The 20,994-nt window shown below is 38.9% G+C and overlaps 1 protein-coding gene across 1 annotated transcript in view; it reads left to right on the top strand.

Moving 5' to 3' along the window:
• Positions 1-20,994, top strand: part of LOC139329489 (copine-9-like) — a 183,627-nt gene that overhangs the window by 63,140 nt on the left and 99,493 nt on the right. The window contains exons 5-7 of the mRNA XM_070959834.1: positions 9,987-10,026; positions 11,529-11,531; positions 12,766-12,842. Of these exons, the coding sequence (XP_070815935.1) occupies positions 9,987-10,026; positions 11,529-11,531; positions 12,766-12,842 (120 nt within the window). The remainder of the gene's footprint in view (positions 1-9,986; positions 10,027-11,528; positions 11,532-12,765; positions 12,843-20,994) is intronic.

Raw genomic sequence — 20,994 nt, 5'->3', positions numbered from 1 at the left:
ATTCAATTGGTCATTAACTAATCATTGATTCATTACTGACATCCATAGCAATGTATTAATCGTATGTATGCTTGTTTTTCTTACATTAGTGATACATCTGATGGCCATATATATATTCCCATTTACTGGTACTGAATGTTATTGTTGTAGATACAGCCTTACATTCCCACACAACAAGAACAGTATCTACAGTATCTTCAAAACAGGTTTAAAGGGGGGCTCGGTCTGTTTCCAGAGTGGCCCAGAAATAGATTGTGCTGAGTCCCAGGAGAGTGCTGCGATCTGGCTGATATGGTCATGTGAGGGAATTCCAATAAAATGGAACATGGAGAGAATCAATTATTAAACTCCCAACTCTACACACAGATTATTTTTAGCCCTACCGAAGCACAATAGATAGATGTGGAACAAAGTGATATATTATTTCAGTGAGGAATGGGAGGTGAACGGACTGAACAGCTGAATCGTGACAACAAAAGCAATCCATCATTTCAAGCATTGTCTCCTGTAATCAATAGTGATTTTATGCTCAGAAATGTATTGTTGGAATGGCACATTAGCTGCTAGTTATGTCTATAATTCCGCTGTACTAAATTTCAGTCTAGGTAGTTTGTATATCACATACATTGGTGTAAAAGATGGTTTGCAACGAGGCTGTTGCAAACACTAGATGCAATGACACTTGGATAAGGCTGGTGCTTACTGTCAGCAAATTCCATCAAAAGACCAAACCTACTGGGTTCTACTGAACACATATACTAACAAATATCACTTCAACAGGAAGGAATAGTTCATTTGTTGGGGACTGTTTTCAGCTGTGGATGAATCCAGATTTGGTGTTTTAGTGAGCGTTTGGGAGAGCATGGGACAGTGCCATTGAGTCAAAAAACAGTGTCAACATGTGGCTCATTGATCTTTTTTGTTTTTGGATAACAGTGCAGCTCTGTGGTCCAGAGGAAGAAGATATATCAGGCTTTGGATACACATGCAATACTTGTCAGTAGGGTACATTCTAGGGATGTCCCGATCACTTTTTTTTTTTTGCCCCCGAGTCCGAGTCATTTGATTTTGAGTAACTGCTGATACCGAGTCCCGATACAATACTTCTATAAAACATTATGAAACGAACTAAGCGCAAAGAATAAGATCCAGGATGTCCCTTATTTTTATATTTATTTTTTTTACCAATAACATGTAACACCATGCAGTGCAGTGTATTGTATACTTCTATGAGGTAGCTTGAATTACAGTCTCAAGTCAGAACAGAACACAGAAATAAAATAAAACTTTCTTCACATTAGGAATAGTGCAACATTAAGTAAGGATAATGCCCGGCGAGGTGTCCATTATCAAAAATGAATGGACGACGCGGAGGCGTGAAGCGACTGACGCGAATGAATGGACTTCACTTTCATTTCTGATAATGGACACTTCGAAGGGCATTATCCCGCTTATACCATGGTCACTTAGGAAAGAAATAAATATTAAATCAATTATTAATATGTTAATGTTGTTTTTTCCGTTAAAATTGAAAGTTTTTCAGAAGAAGCGGCTGAGTGGACTATTTAATATCTCATTGTGACGCGTTGCCAAGGTAACCAGCTGTGGCCACAGAACCTGCAGCTCAGTCGGCCGCAGCTGTTAAATTAATCAGTGGAGGGAAGTGAGATGATTGCTTAACGTTATGTTACGTGATACAAAGTATCATTTCAGAGGGCAAGTGCACCTCTTACCACTTGTGTGTGTCCTCCACTGTCTTGCTGTTGTGATAAATAAACTGTGAAACAACGTATATTAACATATGTTCTGAGTTTCTGTTGCCACGGTTACCAACTAGCGTTTGAGCCAGCGCAACTGTTCTCATCGTTCACTTTGAAATATTTCCACACAGCAGACATAAACTCAGCTTCAAAACAAACTGCTGCGTGCTGCCGTGTTCTGTGCATGCGCTGTTCAGTGGCGTCTGTCACAGACACAGACCCGGCCTGTAAACCTTGGTAGTTCATAAATACTATTTATTCTCATTTATTTTTAATCACTAGCCCATATATTGTAAATGTGAAAAAAAAAAAAAAAAAAAAAATATATATATATATATATATATATATATCCAATATCTGATCGGGAGATAACGTCCAATCCCAATAGTCTGCAGTCAAGTGATCGGCCCCGATTTCCGATCACGTGGTCGGATCGGGCCAACCATAGACATACGTAGACGCCTCATTGACTGACGCTTCATTGGAACTGACGTTTAGCGCGGCCGCCATCTTGGATGGGTCTCCCATGTGCCCCCAGTGCATTTATTTCTATGGAGGAAGGTGTATGTCCAGCTACTATAATCATCATGACTCCTCTAATTTTTATCCAATTTTCACACGGTTTGGTTTGTTACAAACGTCAGAGATGTAGTTATGATAATATAATTATAATTAATATAATAATATATTTTATTAAAGAAACAGTTTGATTGTTCATTTGAATTTATTTCTCTCTCTCTCTCTCTCTCTCTCTCTCTCTCTCTCTCTCTTTCTGTCACACACACACACACACACACAAAAAAAAAAATCATGACCCTTCTGCACACACCAATAACACAAGTATTTCTTCATTTTTGTTTTTGTGTGCTGAGTTTATTTAATGTAAAGTGAGGCAGAGGCACATGCACACGAGCACGCGCACACAATGCACACACAAAAACCTCATGTGACATCTCGCATAACCTGTTGACATGCGTATTAAATTTTGAGTAAGTTTCTTACTCAGTTGTGTTGGAATAAAACTTCACCAAAACAAACTGTCGAAACGAGGAAGGTTTTTTTCTTTCTGGCCAACTCATCATGTGTGTCGGCCCACAGTCCACTGCTGCTTTCAAACACACACACGTACACAAACACACACACCTTCGGGCCTGACATGTCTAAGTTTAAACAACTGTCCACAGCTTTAGGATGACAAAGATTACACAATAGCCTGGACTGAAACTGCTGATGTTTGTGATATACACTGATTTTAACTCATACATACATACATACATACATACAAAGCTCCCATATATACCTGCTCAGTACATTTTTTCCTTCTTTCTTTTTTTTTTAAGGCCTGGAAAAGTTAGCTTTAAAAGTCCAGGTCATTCCAGCGTCTTACACTACCCTGTTTAGCTTGTAACTGGGGCTGGGAAGCTAAATAAAATAAAATAAAATACCGGCATATTTGCGCTCTTTACGTTGACTTCGGTTGGCTCTGGTGCTAGCGGAGACCCACCCAAAATGGCGGCGATGCTGGATTACGCTCCAGCACGTAATGAGGGCCAACCCTAGTACATTCATTGTTGTTGTTGGTTTGGTGTTTTCATGGTGTCTGTTCAGAGTGGAGGTGCTTTCAGATGTTTGTTACTGGGAAACATTGAGGTGTTTTGAATTGATGTCAGTGTTAACTTCACTGCTGGAGCTCTGAACTACCTCCGAGCCTTCTGAACCATGAGTACAATACACTCTTGACTGCTGCTATCTACCTAATCTAATCTAATCTAATCTAATCTAATCTAATCTAATCTAATCTAATCTAATCTAATCTAATCTAATCTAATCACACAGCTAAACAGAGTGGTTTGTAGTTTAAAATAGAGGAAATGGCCCACACTGGATAATGAACCTTTGAAGCTGATGTTGCTTTGAGACTGTTTCTCTTCATTGATCTGTGTACGCTCTTCTGTTGTTTACCATTCCAGAAGCTAAGACATCAGTAAAATTAGTTCCTGTATTGTTTTCCTATCTTCTAAGCCGTGCAGGTTCTTTTCATGTTTCTATTGAAACAACAGAGGCGGAGGCTGCAATGCTCAGTACCTGAAAGCAGTGAGAGTAGCTGGCATTTTTCTTTAGTCAGAGTGACCAATATATTAGAAATATACATTTAGCAAGAACCACAGTACACCCACGGCTGTGATTCAGATCACTGACATATACTTAAAAAAACTTACTGAGTCAGTCAGAGCAGATGCCTTAGGGATGGGATTTGCTCTCATGTTATAGGTCCCAAGGTCTTCAATGGAGCCATCGAATCCTTCTAAGAACTATGAGTAGGGACCAGGAGTGCAGTAGATGATTAATATATTTCAAGGTAGTTGTCTTCCAACAAATTTCAGTTCTTTTTTTACAACAGTGTCTGAGCTTAGGAAAATGATTTCTGAATGCAAAACATTATAGAGGAAGAAGCTGCCTCAACCACTGAACCTGTAATAGTGTGAGCTTATCAAAGACCCGCCAGGCCAGTCCACTGCACGAATACGAGTGATGCTGAAAGAACATACACCTACATGTGTGTTAATAGTGGAAATTCCATCTCACTGAAAGCCCACATGCAATCAGTGTAATTGAGGTGTTCTGCCCTTTTATTTCTATACCCTTAAGGAATGAATCTTAACGCACCATGCAGTGGTGTGTAATTAGGTTTTTAAATGTACTCCACACTCTGCTGTTTCCAAGCCTTGACTGTGAATAAGGGAGCCCTCCTCCACGATGGAAACTGAATATGTAAATCACATCATGACCACCTTCACAGTTCTATACACACCTTGTCAAAGTAATTCATAAGGAGTCCTGAAATCTGCCCATGTACAATGTAAAGCAAATATACTATATACAATGTTCATCACAACAAAGTGAGAAATGCAGCAGTTTTAGAAGACATTGCTGAAGTGAAAAAAGTTCAAATGAAGCAATGTGACGTTTGTAATGTGGTCCAATGTCTTGAAACATTTAAAATGTCATTAAAAGCTAATGAGTATCTGTAATGAGAGCAATTAAAATGTGTCCTACATTAGCGTCCTTTCTCTTCAAGTTGTTAAGGTCACATCAAAGGTTGCGTATCTGAGCTTCACATGTAAAAAGTTTCACTCATGTCCATTGTACCTGGAATTAAAACCAAGCTTTAGCTTCAGTTATTGAGCAGAACTGTCTTTTGGATGGTGGTTGGCAGAGCTCTAACCATAAACAGCCATATTTCCTGTTTGACCAGGCCACATATAGACTGCACATTACATTTAGTAACGGATTAGTTCTTTGGACATAAAACCAGTAACTGATTGTAATGTTATTGTTATTTTGTTTATAAACCACTCTCAGTCTAGCTCGTCAAACGATGGTGAGACTGATTAAGATGAAACACTGATGCATGAAGCATGAAAAGGTATTGTGGACACTACTGCAAATTATGTGAAACACAAATAGAGCCACATGTGTGCTGACAGAACATTTTCACTGGTTCATGTAATCCATGTGTGTTATATAATCTGTCACAGTCAATCCAAAATGAATTTAATATACTGTTTTATTATTATTAATCCAAGTAACAGTATGGCCTTGGTGTATGTTCACAGTTCATTATTCTCATTAGTGTCCCAAATGACAGTCAGTTATTGTAATGGCAAAGATGCATTCATGAAACTATGTCACACAGTTTTTTGAGTGGTAAGGAAACAATGCAGGAACTTGATAATTATTAATATGCTAATAAGAAGTGCTTGAATAACTGTGAATGGTGGACTATTAGATAATGATAAAATACAATTATTAATTTATCCTTTATTAATTAAGAACAGATTTCAACATACTTTGTTTAGAATTAGTGCGTCCTTTTGTACTTTTCTACCTTTTCTACTTACGTATTGCGTGAAAGTGTTAACTTCAGGTCCACTTACTAGCTGATTTTGTGAGAGCTTTCAATCTCATTTTACCATCTTCACCAACAAATGGAACTGGCTCATGTCTCATCACATGGGATCCATTTGCTGATGAAGACTGTAAAATATGATTTAAAGGTCAGAAGGTTAAAAAAAAAAAAAGCTCATAAGTGTACCTGTAGTTATCTTGTTACACAGGATCATCCCAAAGTCAAGAGTGAGCTTAATCCCTGATGTATTTGTTACTATTTTAATTCCCCTAAATAAAGAGGTACATCATAGTCCACCACTGCAGAATTTTTAAGTAATTAATTACTATCCATCTTGATATTGGCAACTTATCAAAACATTGTGTTTCGCTAATTAAAATAATTCTTATTGATGAAGATGAATGTAAAAACTGCTTTTAATAGCCTTCCTTTCTTGAAAAGGTCAGTGGATAAAATGAATGAACAGTTAATGGAAGACACAATGTACATTTTCAGGTCCTTTTAAAGCTGTGTTTCCAACTAAACTTCAGCTTCGCTTTTCTATGACGTAGTCTGCCTCCACACATGGCGGATCATGATGGATGTTAAAAAAAACGTAGCCTCTCATTACAGTGTTGATTTTCACTGGCTGACACTTACATAACAGGGATGTGATATCACGTGCACTAATCACCACCATGATGGCTATATGAATCAGCTTTGATTACCTTACTGCACATTTGACACAGTGTAATGCTCTTACTGCTGAGTTTTACCAGTATGAGTAACTGTCTTGGCATTAAGCCATGAAGAGGAACAAATCTAAGTTGGTTTTTTTTTGGGTTTTTTTTTTAATCAAACTCAGAATCTCAGAAGATGCTGATACAAAGGATGCTACACCCCAAATCCCTAAAGCTTCTGGTTTGGTTCACCTACAGTAACGTGTGGATCTTAATTCACAAAAGACCCATGTGGTTCCACATTATGTGATGTGAATTCTACTGTGTGAACTGCACAAAAAATACAAACAAAATGAAGGAAGAGAGGGATATGACAAAATAAGAAGCTGAATTACACTGTATCAAAACATTCTACTAAACTGTTTCCATTGTTCATCTTCATTTCTGCTGAGAAGCCGTCCAGCTTCCCTGCCGCCTGCCATGTAAATCAAGGTCATTAGATTTTTTAGCAACTCTATTGCTCCTCCGCACTCAAATCTCATTTGACCATCGCTCACAGGCTTATCCTACTGTGTGGTAATTTCATTTGATCCCACCCAAGCTCGGCATAGAGCTCAATTTGACATTGCAGGAGATGGAGGGTTTTACAAAGCTAGTGATGGGGGTGTGAGATAGATTTCTGCTGAAATGGACTAGTGGTGATATATTGAGGATGGAGACATAATAGAATTGTGTGTGTGTGTTGGGGGGTTAGGTGGGCTGAGAGCACTGTATTTGGCACTTTTTGGCAAACTACAGTACCACAGTTAGTGGTATGCATAGCTAGTGGCCCTCTTACATTCACTCTCAATTCCATTATTTCCATTAGTCCCCGGCTTTTACTTCCCTCTTCAAAGCCTTATAACCTGACATTTATGCTGAACTGAGAAAGCAGTAGACAATTGAAGCAATTTTAGTGGGTACTGCAGTTATTCATTTTCCAGAAAAACTCCATCATTGTGCCCTCTCTATTGGCATGACTGGAAAAAGAGGTTGTGTGTACAGGATTCTGTTTCTGAAAATCCTTAAGCCCCAATGCAGCATTTACTGGTCAGCACGTCACACAGTTGTCAGTCCTGTCACGCTGCAACGCCATGTCTCTTTTCTGACCATGCAGAACGCTCACCTGTCCATCTCAGAGCGACAAGGCCCACGAATTGAGAAGAGAAAAGGCATTAGATATTGTGAACGCAAGCGAAGAATGAAAGCAACATCAAAAAGGAGGAGACAAAAGAAGAGGTGGAGAGGAGGGAGTGTGGTAAAATATGTACAAATTATTTGGATTTGGAGGAACCTCAACTGTTCATTGACATGAATGTTTTTACCAATTCAGGATGTTTTTTGTACTCCAGTTAAGTAATAGTGAAGAGGCTGGGGTGAATGGTTGGGAGTAAAAAGCACAAGAATTTGAACACGCAGACCAGGGTTTATGCTGTACTGATGTCCTAACCTGCAGACAGTAATTATGAGCAGTGTGAAACTCTCTTCATGGCAGCCTCATACTGCAGTCAGGATTTCTAATAACAACAGATTAATTAAAAAGATGTAAATACTGTTTGTTTATATCTGGTTTCAACTGTTAACTTGCCACTACAAATATGCAACACAATAAACCTGTAATTAGGCACAGTGGTGCTAAATGTTTCAGTGTAAATGCTTGCACCCAGTGGTGTTGCTGGGGTATCTTGGGGCCCCAAGCAAGAAATCCCTGGAGCCCCCACCCCACCCGTGCACACCACAAAAATGTGGTTTTTGCACACAGAAATGCACAATTTCAGGGACATTTGAGATGAATACTGAAAAGTGAGGTCTAGGGACCGCCAGAGGTCCCTGAAAGCCCAGGCCTATCAGTAATCGTTGTTAATAAGTGGCCATTTGCTAATCAGCAGTAAACACAAGTACAGCTGTGACTGATGGGAATGTCATCAGTTTTGCAGGTATTCGTTTATGCTGTTCACAAGAGTATTGGACAAATTGAAAATTTCATCTGAAGAAGATGCTACATAAAAAGTTATTACAATTCATCCTGTGGGGGACACAAATGTCTATCCATCCAATAGAAGTGTCACTCAAAAACACAACTGTTGTGGGGATGTGGCAAGCAGCAGCACTTTTTCAAATGCAAATCAGTTGTATGTATGCATGTGTGTGTTTGTGTGTGTGTGTGTGTGTGTGTGTGTGTGTGTATGTATGTATGTATGTGTGTGTTTGTGTGTGTGTGTGTGTATGTATGTGTGTATGTATGTGTGTGTTTGTGTGTGTGTGTGTGTGTTTGTGTGTATGTATGTATGTGTGTGTGTGTGTGTGTGTGTGTGTGTGTGTGTGTGTGTGTGTATGTATGTATGTATGTTGTATGTCATGTTTAAGAGACAAGTGTTAGTGAAGACTATGAAATAAGGACAAAGGAACAAAAGCAAATATTGAGGAATGGGGAAAGGCACTCGTTGAAGACAGAGGAAAAATTGGAGGACAAGGCAAAGGAGTTTGGGACATAAACAAACTCTCCTCCCAGAATTCCCTGTTTTAAACCATTGTTTCACTTTGAAATGCAAAAATTGCTTGGGAGTATATGAAAAAGCATCAGTAACTGGGAAAGTTTTGTACCAACTGTTTAAAGTGTTCTAGACATTGAAGACTATGCTGCTGAAATGTTTTAAGTCTTAACTTTGCTTTCACCCCTGGCTAACAGGGGAGCAGCTGGTCCACAGGGCATCAGCACAAACCCTGCTTTGGAGAGGCTTTGTCCCTCATCTTCTCCCATGAGAGCCAAACATGACTGAGATGTACAGTACACCTTTTAATAAAACAGAAATACTAACTCAGTACAGTACTGAGTGCTGTCCCTTCTCAGAGTCAATAAAAAATTCCTTTTACAACCTCCTTATGTGGTTCCATGCTCAATCTACTTCAGGCAGCTGTGGAACTCCTGCAGGAGTGAGGGTGTTTATTACTGTCAGGTTAAATATGTGGCTCTGTAACTGAAGCAGAGAAAGAGATCAGAAAACAGGTGAAAAGATTGTAGGCAGTTTCTGCAGAGCTCAGTGTCATCCTTCATCCATTTTGTAGACTTCACAATGACACCGACAGCAAATGAGCTGGGCGGCGAGGGAGACGGAGAGATCCAGAGAGAAATGAGAAGCGGAAGAATACATGATCTCTGTGTAATGTTATTCAATGCACGGGTGGATGTCCTTTGTTAAACATGAACAGAATCCTTTTCAAAGAAGCCCCTGGTGATGGTTCTCAAGAGGAAGTGCTCAGAGAGGCAGTGGCCTTAAGAAAGAGAGAATCAATGCCAGAGAGGAAGTGACTTCAGTCTGCACGTTGATCCCAGAGTTCATTGTCATCGTTCCTTGCAATGCTGCTCCAGATCCATAAATTTATTTTCCATCACTCATCCATCCTACGTAAAACATATCTCATTATTGAATTTATTTTAAATATTGTGTTCTCAGTAGAGCTGTGCATTATACCATGTGTTGCTTGTTGAATGGTTTGCTTTTCTTCCCTCAAGGCTCTGCTCTCTGCTTTTCTGATTTGGATGTCTGTTGCATTATGTAGTGGTAGCACTGTGTAAAGGAAGACTCCTAAAATCTGCTTTCTTTTGTTCAACTGCAGGTACAATGTGGACACAAGGAGCTCCAACCTCTCGAAACATGTAAGCAGCCATTGAGGAATCGTATAAATAGGTTCCACAATGACTTGACCCAGTATGGAGGCCTGAAACTGAGCAGAGGCAGTAAAAGTCATCAAATGAGCCAAAAATATAACAGACTATACAAATAAATGATACTATTAGCTAATTAAAATCTAGCATAAAAAGAAATAAAGCTTAATAGGTTTCCCTTAATTTCCAATCCATTGGTTAAATATAGTAACATTTTGTTTTCATTTTTCAACTCCTATTTTTTGGTTTTAGCACATCATTAGTTTTTTTTTTTTTCTGTGCCCTTTTCCCCACCAAACATCGATTTTCCTTACCTCATGTCCTGTTTATACTTATTGACCATTAATACTTAATATGATTGGGTGTGTCCTTGTATGTCCGGGGCAGGTATTGGTTTACCTACAGCTAACTTTGTCATAGTAAATGAACACCCATGCAGGTAATTCTAATCATCCATATATCCATACACTGCTGATGAGACCTTTCATTTGTAGTGGCCAAGAAAATTTATCGAGCAAGCTACAGAAACTCTCACAAAGTTACATGGATAAACACACCGTGCTCACCCCTGATTATGAGTATTCAGAAAATTGGAAATGTGGAAATGGAACTGCTATTTGGTCAACATGGGGAATACATAAATGATAAAACTGCGTGTTCAGACTCAACAAAGATCCATCCATCCATCTTCTATGCCGCTTATCCCTTTTGGGGTCGCGGGGGGGCCGGAGCCTATCTCAGCTGTCAACAGGCGGGAGGCGGGGTACACCCTGGACCGGTGGCCAGCCGATCGCAGGGCAACATATATACACAAACAACCATTCACGCTCACACTCACACCTAGGGGCAATTTAGAGTCACCAATCAACCTAATGAGCATGTTTTTGGTCTGTGGGAGGAAGCCGGAGTGTCTGGAGAGAACCCACGCATGCACGGGAAGAACATGCAAACTTGACACAGAAAGGCCCGACCCGGGAAACAAACCTGCAACCTTGTAGCTGTGAGGCACACGCACTACCTGCTGCGCCACCGTGCAGCCTCAACAAAGATAATTGTTTTAATTACTAAGCAACTGACTGAGGTTTAGGAAGAATCATTAAACTTTATATTTCTTTCTTTCTTGATGGAGTGTATTCAGTCATGTTTTGACTCATCTGGCAGTCTTGTGTTGCATTTTTTTTGTTTTCAGGCCTCCATAAACTGGACTCTGGAGTATACTGAATTGAATTGAGCCAAGAATGAAACTGAATTTGAAATGAAAATTCAATTTGACAGAACACCAACGATGTAGAAAATTTAATTAAAGGATAACTTGGGTTTTAATTTAGATAAGATGCAGTGCTTGATTACAGTAATAATTCATTTAACATCAGCTTTATGAGGAACATAGCATTACATTTTTACATCAGTCTGAAGTGTTTTCATTGTTGCTTTCAGCTTTTCCTCTAACGTGTGTGTGCCTCTCCTTACTGCTTACCCACCTGGACGAGCAGAAGGTAAGCTGCCCTCACGTTTCCTTTTGTTTCATTACTCCTTGTTGTCTGCTAGACATTTCCTGAACTGAGCCGAGGTCTTAGCATGCGTTAAACACACAGCTGGATAACCTTCATCGCGTTTAGGTCATTGCTGAACTTGTTCATATAACAATAAAGCGAGTCACAATGTTCCATAAATAATAGACCATCTGGGCTGGATTGTGAGTGGATCTGCTCATCTCTGAGACATCAACTGTAATCCCAAAATCCCACAACAGAATGTTACGTCTTTTTCTGACTCACCTGTTCATTTCAAATCATTTTAGTCACAGCTCTGACTCTACCTCATCTGTGGTGTGAAGATATTATGATACTTAATGACCAACTTCTAGGAACACATATTTTATGTTCTTATTTTAAAATTCTGTTCATATTTTAAGTCGATATTACACACTCTACTAAATAACTACGATTGCTAATAACTTAAATGAAAACTTACAACTAGAATTTGTCCATTAAGTTCAGGAAAAAGAATAATTTTATTATATTTTATTGCTCAAGTATATGTTTTAAGTGCAGTTAACTATCTGTTTTTAATTTAACTTAAAGTCATAGGTGTTGCTGAGTGAGTCACTGAATAAGTGAGTGAATGAGAAAATAAGTGAATAAGTCAATGAGTGCTTGAGTGAAGTGTGTGAGTCAGTAAGCTGTATTTCTGCCCACCTGTTGTCATGCTCCTTTTCATATTGTACATAAAAACACCTGAGTGGAAATGCCAGACATTAAAAACAAAATAAAAAAGAAGTTCAGTGTTGATTGCAAGAAAAGTTTTCATGCTGAGGTGGAAAGGTTGGTATATCGATAAAAGCAAAATGCTTGTGGCGTTCTCTCTTCTGCAATAGTCTAATGGCACCAAACTGGAAAAATTGCTCCACAACTGTTTATCTCATAATGTGCATAAAAATAAAAGTGGATGGAAAAGCACATCACTTTACATTTTATTGTGCGGATTTTCTGGAAATGGTTTTCGAATAAATTCTCTTAAAGCTCATCAAATGTGTATAATGAGAATGGAAATGTTAACTTGCACTTTTCATTCAACGACCATGTGAGACTCCACTGTAGCAAACATTAAAAATGTGTAAAATATCAGCTCCAATGTTTTCAGGAGCAGTAATGATGCACTGGTGAGTTGCATGAGAACAGTTGGACTGTATTGTGCAGTATTAACTGTGTGCTGGTGCCCTCTGTGAAGGATTTCCTAGGTCAGATGTTCTGTACGCTGGGGGAGATCATCGGCTCCACTGGCAGCAGGCTGGAGAGGACACTCTCGTAAGTACAGCATACACACAACGTGAGCAAATATCAGCAAAGCAGGAGCAACAGGGAATTTTGTGCTAGTTTAAGTAATTAATCACATAATCTGTATTAACATTCCTGAAGTTTGGTACCAAATTTATACTGTGGAATTCATGCAGTGGAACAAAAAATGTTGATGGGATGAAATTGAAACTTGAATCTAGAATGGACGTAAGAGGGCAACAGTTAAAAGCAACACACACTCCTGGTATGCTCACATCACACCATTCACTTCAGCTGAAGCCTGTGCAACTGGCAAATTTAAGCACCCCTGAAAAAAAATGTCAGCTGTTTGTAGTAAACATTCATACACACTTGTGTGTAAGCAGTGGCGAGCATGCACATATGCAGAGTAACCCCCTGACAATACATTGCCTGCAACCTTATTTTGTTTTCTGTTGTTTGTTGTTGTCACACCTTAAATAGAATAATTTTACTTTTGAAGAGACTGAAAGAAATGCATTTAACCAATTAGCATACTTCTTATTTGTTGTTTATCTGCAAATCCACACAGCATGGTAGTTTAAAACTGCTGACATCTTTCATCCCAAGTGATATACAATTGGCCTATATTATTTCATTTCAAACTGAAATCTGCTGAAGCCACTCTCCAGTTTGTGGGTCACTGCCCCCAGTGCTCCAAGTACCACTGGTACTACTGTTGCCTTTACTCCCCACATCTTTGCTAGCTCCTCCTTCAGCCCTTGGTATTTTTCAAGCTTCTCGTGTTCCTTCACTCTGGATCTCTACATCTATCACTACTGCCTTCTTCTGTTGTTTCTCTATTACCACAATATCTGGTTGGTTAGCCACCACCATCTTGTCAGTCTGAATCTGGTAGTTCAACTCCCTCGGTTGTGATCATCTTCCCTCTCTTTGATACCATCAGCCCAAATTTATCTAGTCTGAATGACATCCCGATGTCGATGCTGTAGATCCTGGAGGTTGGGTAGACCACTCTGGGTGGGTTCCATCCGTCAGTACTTGGTTCATCTGTACTGCCAGGTGTTCATGGAGTGCAGTTAGCTTCTTTAGCCAGTCAATGTGGATCATGTCATCTAATGTATTTCTTCAGGTGAGTAGCCAGAGCTGTGACTCTTTGTTGGCAGTCTCTAGTGCCTCTGGCAAGGACAGTTGGTGGCACTTCCTGGTAATCCCTTTCTTCCCCACAGCTTTCTGGAGCTCTGAGAGTTGACTACCTTCTCTCTGTGTAGCTTTGATCTTTGCCTCTAGCCTCCTCTCTCTCTCTCTCTCTCTCTCTCTCTCTCTCTCTCTCTCTCTCTCTATATATATATATATATATATATATATATATATCTCAACTCGTGCACACCCATCTTTTTCTTTTTCAGTCGACCTCAGCTGGACTGCCCAATGTGAAAAGAAATACTGAAATGAATAAATGAATAGGTTCTTTTCTTCAGGATTCTAAAGATGGTGTAACAGGTTGTGTATCTTGATGCAGTAGATCAGGATTTCATCTGCAGCTGTCAGAGATGTCATATTGATGACAGATTTAATGTCTTCACCGAGGTTGTTAGCTCAGCTCGTCCATGGCTATCTGTCAGTCTGTTAGTGCTGAGAGTGAAATGCTAATTTTGGAGTGAGTCTGGAGGTCATTATGAACATTGATGCGACTGCTTACTGAAGGGATCATACTGTTTTTATTGTATCTCTACCTTAACCTCATCACCTCGTCTTACAGTCAGAAGTCAGGAGGCTCTGGAGTACAGGCTGACTGGTGAAATGTACAGGCACCCAGCCCCTTCAGATATCATTAAGGTGTCCTTGTGCGAGGCATTTACCCTTCAACTGGAGCTCCTCATTGGCCAGTACTTCAAAGATGTGGCTGTACTGGGAAGCTCCCAAGTGTAAATGTGGCCTACATACTGGAGACATACAGTATAAATCATTCTAGAGCTGTTAAAGGTTAAAAATGACAACCTGTCACTCAAGGTATTTTGTTTTGCTACAATACCCAGTGTTACTGTATAAATACAAGAAATGTGATACAATTCTGATGAAATTCTGAACATCTGTTCAGAATTTGATTGATTTGTCATCATCACCCTGGCTGTGACAGCAGGTCATACAAAGTGGCAGCTGCTCTTCCTTGGAGAGAGCAGAGACGCAAGCAGTGTGTTTGCTTGAGGCTGACAACGTGAAACAAGATGAGGCTACTATTTCACCAAGCTTATTGTTTGTGTGATTTCAGAGCCTATGGTGCATCCACATGGTCTATCTACAGTATATTTAGACAGTCATCGTGATGGGCTGAACAGCCACGTGTGTGTGTCCCAAGTATGATGATGTTGTTTTTGAGGTGTTATTTCATAGAAGACAGGTAGAAGGCGAAGAGAGGTTCTCTTTCGACAGATGTTGTTGTTGTTTTTATTAGAGATGTCGACCAAAGTGAAATTTAATCTCCTGTTAAACTGCATCTGTCAAGAATATTAATGTAATTGATTGTTAAAAACCTACTGCTAAAATGAAGACATACACCAGCTTAACAGTGAAAGGAAAACCCCACTTCAGAGTCAAAATACACAGTTAATGATCAGCCACCTATAAATCATACTTCCGGTCTGAGACCTTCCTCTGTTTTTCACAGCTGTCATTTATCTTTGTTGAAGCCCACAGGAGCATTTCCTAATTCAGACAGCCTGTCAATGAGAGGGAGAGGCTCTGATGCCCTTCCATACCAGTGCTGGACTCTAGTAACTGGTGTGTATGTGCGGGGGAAGGATTGTTGGCTGGGTCCCATCAAGTGAAGCTATATGAGGGACGTGGGCTGCGTTGCTAAGAGGCAAAGTTTGTTTAGGAGCAGAGAGGGTGATTGATTACAGGAAGCTGCAACCTGGACAGAAGTCACATTCACTTGATTAACAGCCAGATATATAAACCCCAGAAAATGCTTGATGGGCAGAGAAATGCAGCGGTTATATTAGTTCAACGACAGTAAAATAGACAAGAAAATGTGACAGTGATGTGGCACAGTAAGTACACTGTAAGAAATGATTCTGTGGTCATGCACATTTTAATTAATGTATTAGGTAAAATATATTCAATATAATTGTGTCTTTGATTTTGTGGCAGATATTTAATTAAATTTCAAATAAAAAATTTTAGAATAAAATCCACTTATTGTAGTTAAATAAAACATAGACATTCTGTTTATTATATTAATATGGAGAATATTGAGTGAATTCAAGTTAATGTAATCAGGCAAATTTTAATTGAAAAGCACTTCCTGTCAAAGTGCGCTTTTTTTGAATGCAGCAGGCTATCATCTAGCCCAGTGTTTCTCAACTCCGGTCCTCGGGCCTGACTTAACTGACTGAGGTGAGAAAGCATGGAAACAAATGTTATGGCCATATCACCATTTTGAAATATGGAATTTATTTTTGTTTTTACAAAATAGTTGAAGTCAGCATTCTGTCCTTTTGAGAGTTGTGGTTGAAATGCGTCTGTGGTGTGCAGTGTATGTTGTGCTATACAGTGTGTAGAAAGCACAAAACTGAATGGTTAATAAAAAATTCAAGACATAACATTCATTGTTAGTATTTTGAGTTCTGTACTTTCTGGGTCATAGACTAGTTACTCTTAAGAAAGAAAAATATTTAGATTAAATTCATTGTATTGATTAAATTCAAATCAATGCACTGATTAAAGTAGATGATTATTACCCAACTATATATCATTGATATGTAGAATTAAATACATTTTTATTAGTACTATTTACACATTAAGAAGTTTATCTTTTTCAAATCAACTCAACATTTTTGTTTAGGTTTTAATTAATTCCTTATTGTTTTCTATTTGAATTTACTCATATTAAATGATTAACTATTAAGGGTATCATTTAATTAATATTTACTCAATATTAAACTTGGTGAAATTTAATGAATAATATTGCTTGTAATCTGTTGCCTAATTTTTATTTAGTAGATATGGTTTATCTTTTCTTACAGTGTATGTTTTGGTTGTTCAGCAGGACAGACACGCAGGCAGTTTGACAAAAATGTTATCTAAAACCCGTAATCAGGGGCAAACTGTTAGTGTCATTCTGTTAAATGGTGAAAACAACCCTTTACAACTCAAAGCTGTTATATTTACGGGGTACTAATGATTTTATAATGCATGTGGCATATGTTCAATTAAATTCAATTTACTCTTGATAAGGAGCACTACTCAGCCTCTCGTTTCTTCATGTCTGTGAAAGCTAAATACTTAAACTTAAATCATTTCCACTGACAATTGAGACAATAAAAATAAGACAGTCACTATTAAATTTCTTACTGCAAGCTTTTTACCCTCAAGTCTGAAATAGTCATTAGTATTTGCCTAAAAATCTGGGTGTCCATTATTAACACACCCAATGTCCTGTGTTGATGAAGTATGTCCCTGTTATGTCCTTGTTGGGGATGCATCAGGACGCATAAGTTGTAACACTACAAATGATATGTGATCACACATATCTCAGACCACCTCTGCAAGTGGTTTGACTGACCAGATCACATTGTGTCTTGATGGCTGTTTACACTTGTATTTAGCACTGTCCACTTGTGATCCCATCACCGGGGACATGTGTTAATGATAGAGCACACTGACAACCTTCTCAGTGTCAGAGTGTTAAAACACACAGCAATGAAACATGGCATGTGTTGTATTGCAAAAGTTTTAAGTTTAAAACATAGATGCACATAACTGAAAATATACACACAGACATGGAAATTATAAAATTATATTGATCCTATTTTAATGGCAAAGGGGTTTCCAAGGCAACTGAGAGCAAGAAGTGTACTTTGTGCTCTGTACTGCTGAAAAATCCAGCTGGGTGAGCTGTTTCCTCCATGCTGCTCTATTCTCCTGTGCTTAAGATGACATCAGAGCCATGGTGAGGATCTATTTTGAGATGTTGGGTGGGGAGAGGAAGAGAGGCCTGTGGCATTTAGCGCGTGGAGGACAGGATTACGAGGGAAACCCACCTCGGCACAAAGTCACGACGCACGCTATTCTGTTTAGGCAGCTTCAGCGCTCGCAGGCTGAAATATGGGTCTGTAATAGCAATCACCCACCTGCTGACCAAAACTGAACCGCCTCCTGCGCTTTAGTAATGTACTCCACAACCAAGCTCTGCATAAAGTAGTGGGGCTGCTGTGACACTTGCCACGTGACCAAGACTCACAGGAAAAAAGGCGTATGAAAGGTACTCTAAGTAAGTGAGATATTTAAAATTTTCAAACACAAACAGACCATAATGCAGTATATCTGCCTTGAGTTCACATAGCTATTGATGAACACCAGTTATTAATAAATAACTTGAATTTTTAGACATTTTTTGGGCCCTTCTCTGTTTTGTAAAAAAAAAAACAAAAAAAAAAACAATCCCAGTGTGCAATCTAGTGCAATCTATGGACAGCAGAGACATGGATACAGTAGCAAAGTCACGGAGAAGAAATTTTCATGCACAGCAGCAAGCACAGAGGAAAAGTAATTAAAATATGGAGGAGTGACTGTTGAAGCATGTGATGTGGAATCACTCTGCAAATCATGAAAGATGACTGAATGTGCAGATCATAGTGATCAGTGAGGCTCCTTGTTGTCAGGTTTTAGACCTGTAAAAATACTAGTAAAAATACTGAGACAGTATTTTACAGTGCAGTACGGACAGTAAACAAAATCGTTCTGACACTGACAGCTCAAAAAAAACTCCCCATAATACATAAAAATAAAAATGAGGAAATTCCAACAGGTTGATGATTACAAATCTCTTTAAAGCCCCGGACTTCAAAATGTAGACATTTCTCAATAACATTAAAAGAGTACTGATTAAACAATTCCACAATTTTTCTTCAGGGATTTTCTTTTTTTTCTTTTTTTTTTTTTTTTTTGCCTTTGGTAAGATTTTTAAAAAGTGAGTGTACTGAGATGGTATTTTTAAAACCATTTTTCATGTGAACATTTTTATATATGATTTTGAATTATGTTCTAAAAAAATGTATTAAATCTATCCATCTATCTATCTAAAATACACAAGTTTAATTTCACTGTTGCTATTTTTACTTTACCGTCCGCCAACATTAAAAGATGTCTCAGAGAGCTAGGACTTGCAGTGATTGAATGGTCTCCATAGCAACCAACATCACTGGGTCCACCAGTGGAGTAGGTGCCTGTGAATGTGGAAATGGGGCGCTTATATATATATTACTGCTGTTAGTCGATTAAAATATTTAATCACGATTAATCTCATGAATGTCATAGTTAACTTGTGATTAATCGCAAATTAATTTTTTTATCTATTCTAAATGTCCCATTAATTATAATTTTAATACTCTTATCAACATGGAAAAGTGGATAGGCTTGCTTTGTGCAAATGTTTTTTATTGAAAACAGCAATGTGTAGTGTTATATTTCACAGTGCACATCATTGTAAACTAGGACTCAGCCTATAGTGCAGTTAAACCATGGCTTTAACTTTCCTTTCTTAAGTTTCCTTTGAACATTCAAGCAGTCAGACTGTGATGCTCTTCAGTTTATTCACCAGAGGCTTATCAACCCAGCCTCTTATTTCTCTCCAGAAAGAATGAACATTACTTAGCTATGGCTGCAGTAAGCTTGTTCTTAGTTGCGGTATCCATATGTCTCTGTCGAAAGCCATCCGACAATACACACAGACAACTTTGGTTTTGTTAGTCGACCCATCTGGCAACTTTTTGAAACTAAACTTTCCAGTCAGAGTCTTTGCGTCCATTCTGGCATTTCGCGCTTGACATCCACACAAACTGGTAACGTACTCTTTCACAGCTAGTGAGAAAGCAAGACCAAACATGGGACGTGCCCATTGTTTTGTTTCCCGTTTACAATCAGATCCTGTAGTTTTTGTAATGTTACTAGCAGTGGCCACAGTTTATAAAAAACTACAAGTTCACTAGGTCACAAAGAACATTAATCACGCAATAAAATTAATAACGCACTATTTTTGACAGCACTAATATATATATATATATATATATATATAGAGAGAGAGAGAGAGAGAGAGAGAGAGAGAGAGAGAGAGAGAGAGAGAGAGAGAGAGAGGGGAGGCTAGAGAAGAGGTAGTCAGGTAGTCAACTCTCAGAGCTCCAGAAAGCTGTGGGGAAGAAAGGGATTACCAGGAAGTGCCACCAACTGTCCTTGCCAGAGACTTGCACTAGTATGTATACACACACACACACACACACACACACACACACACACACACACACACACACACACACATATATATATATACGAGGATATATATACATATATAGTGTGAATGAAGTACTCAGGATGGCACTTGTATATATTCATGCATTGATATTTTTCTCTTCATTATTTCTCTGACTGCCTATGACCTACGAAGATATGTCACTTTTTTTCCTCCTTAAATTACTTCTTTCCTCCCTCTCTTTTTAATGACACCACACACCACTGGGGCATTTCTACTCTTCAACAATTTCTTCTCCGCTGCCTCATATATTATAAATTCAAATCAGCTTGAATATGGTGAGGAGACAGCCGAGCCTGTCCCCGTGGTGCGTATTTACAGTGCAGTGAGGCTGAAGTCCTCTCTGCTCTCATATGTGATGGAGGGAATAATGGAATGGTGTGGTGGTAGGTCTTCAGTCCCTCACAGCCGTAATTGATTTGCTCTTTGTCCACCTGAGCTGTGGGGTCTGGCTCTGCAGATATCTGTTGACACACAGCCCCTAGCTTCATTCCACTTTCCTCTTCAAATGCAGTTTCTGAAAAAGTTGTGCCATTAATATCAGCAAAACCAAACACTTCACACAAGATCTTGTTCTGAGTTTTGACAAAAGAATTGTTCAGAGGCAGTGCACACATCAGCTGGCACAGTTTATTAATTTTCATGCTTAATGAGGGCTTTGCCTCTCAGATGTAAATCTCTTTCTATTGGTAGTTCGTCTGATTAAATATTAAAAAGCCATATGTAGATGGATGTTTGATGTTTTTCGCATCTAGTGTGCCACTAATACAGCAAACTGGCACTAGCCCAGCTCTTTGATCAATCCCTATCACTCCTGCCTGTTAACAGACCCTCACATTGATTTGTCACTTCATTCCATGGCACCACTGTTTT

The sequence above is a fragment of the Chaetodon trifascialis genome, chromosome 3 (genome assembly GCF_039877785.1).
Source record: "Chaetodon trifascialis isolate fChaTrf1 chromosome 3, fChaTrf1.hap1, whole genome shotgun sequence".
Lineage (NCBI taxonomy): Eukaryota > Metazoa > Chordata > Actinopteri > Chaetodontiformes > Chaetodontidae > Chaetodon > Chaetodon trifascialis.
Note: the sequence above shows the minus strand (reverse complement) of the source record. Positions and strands in the feature narration are given on the sequence as shown.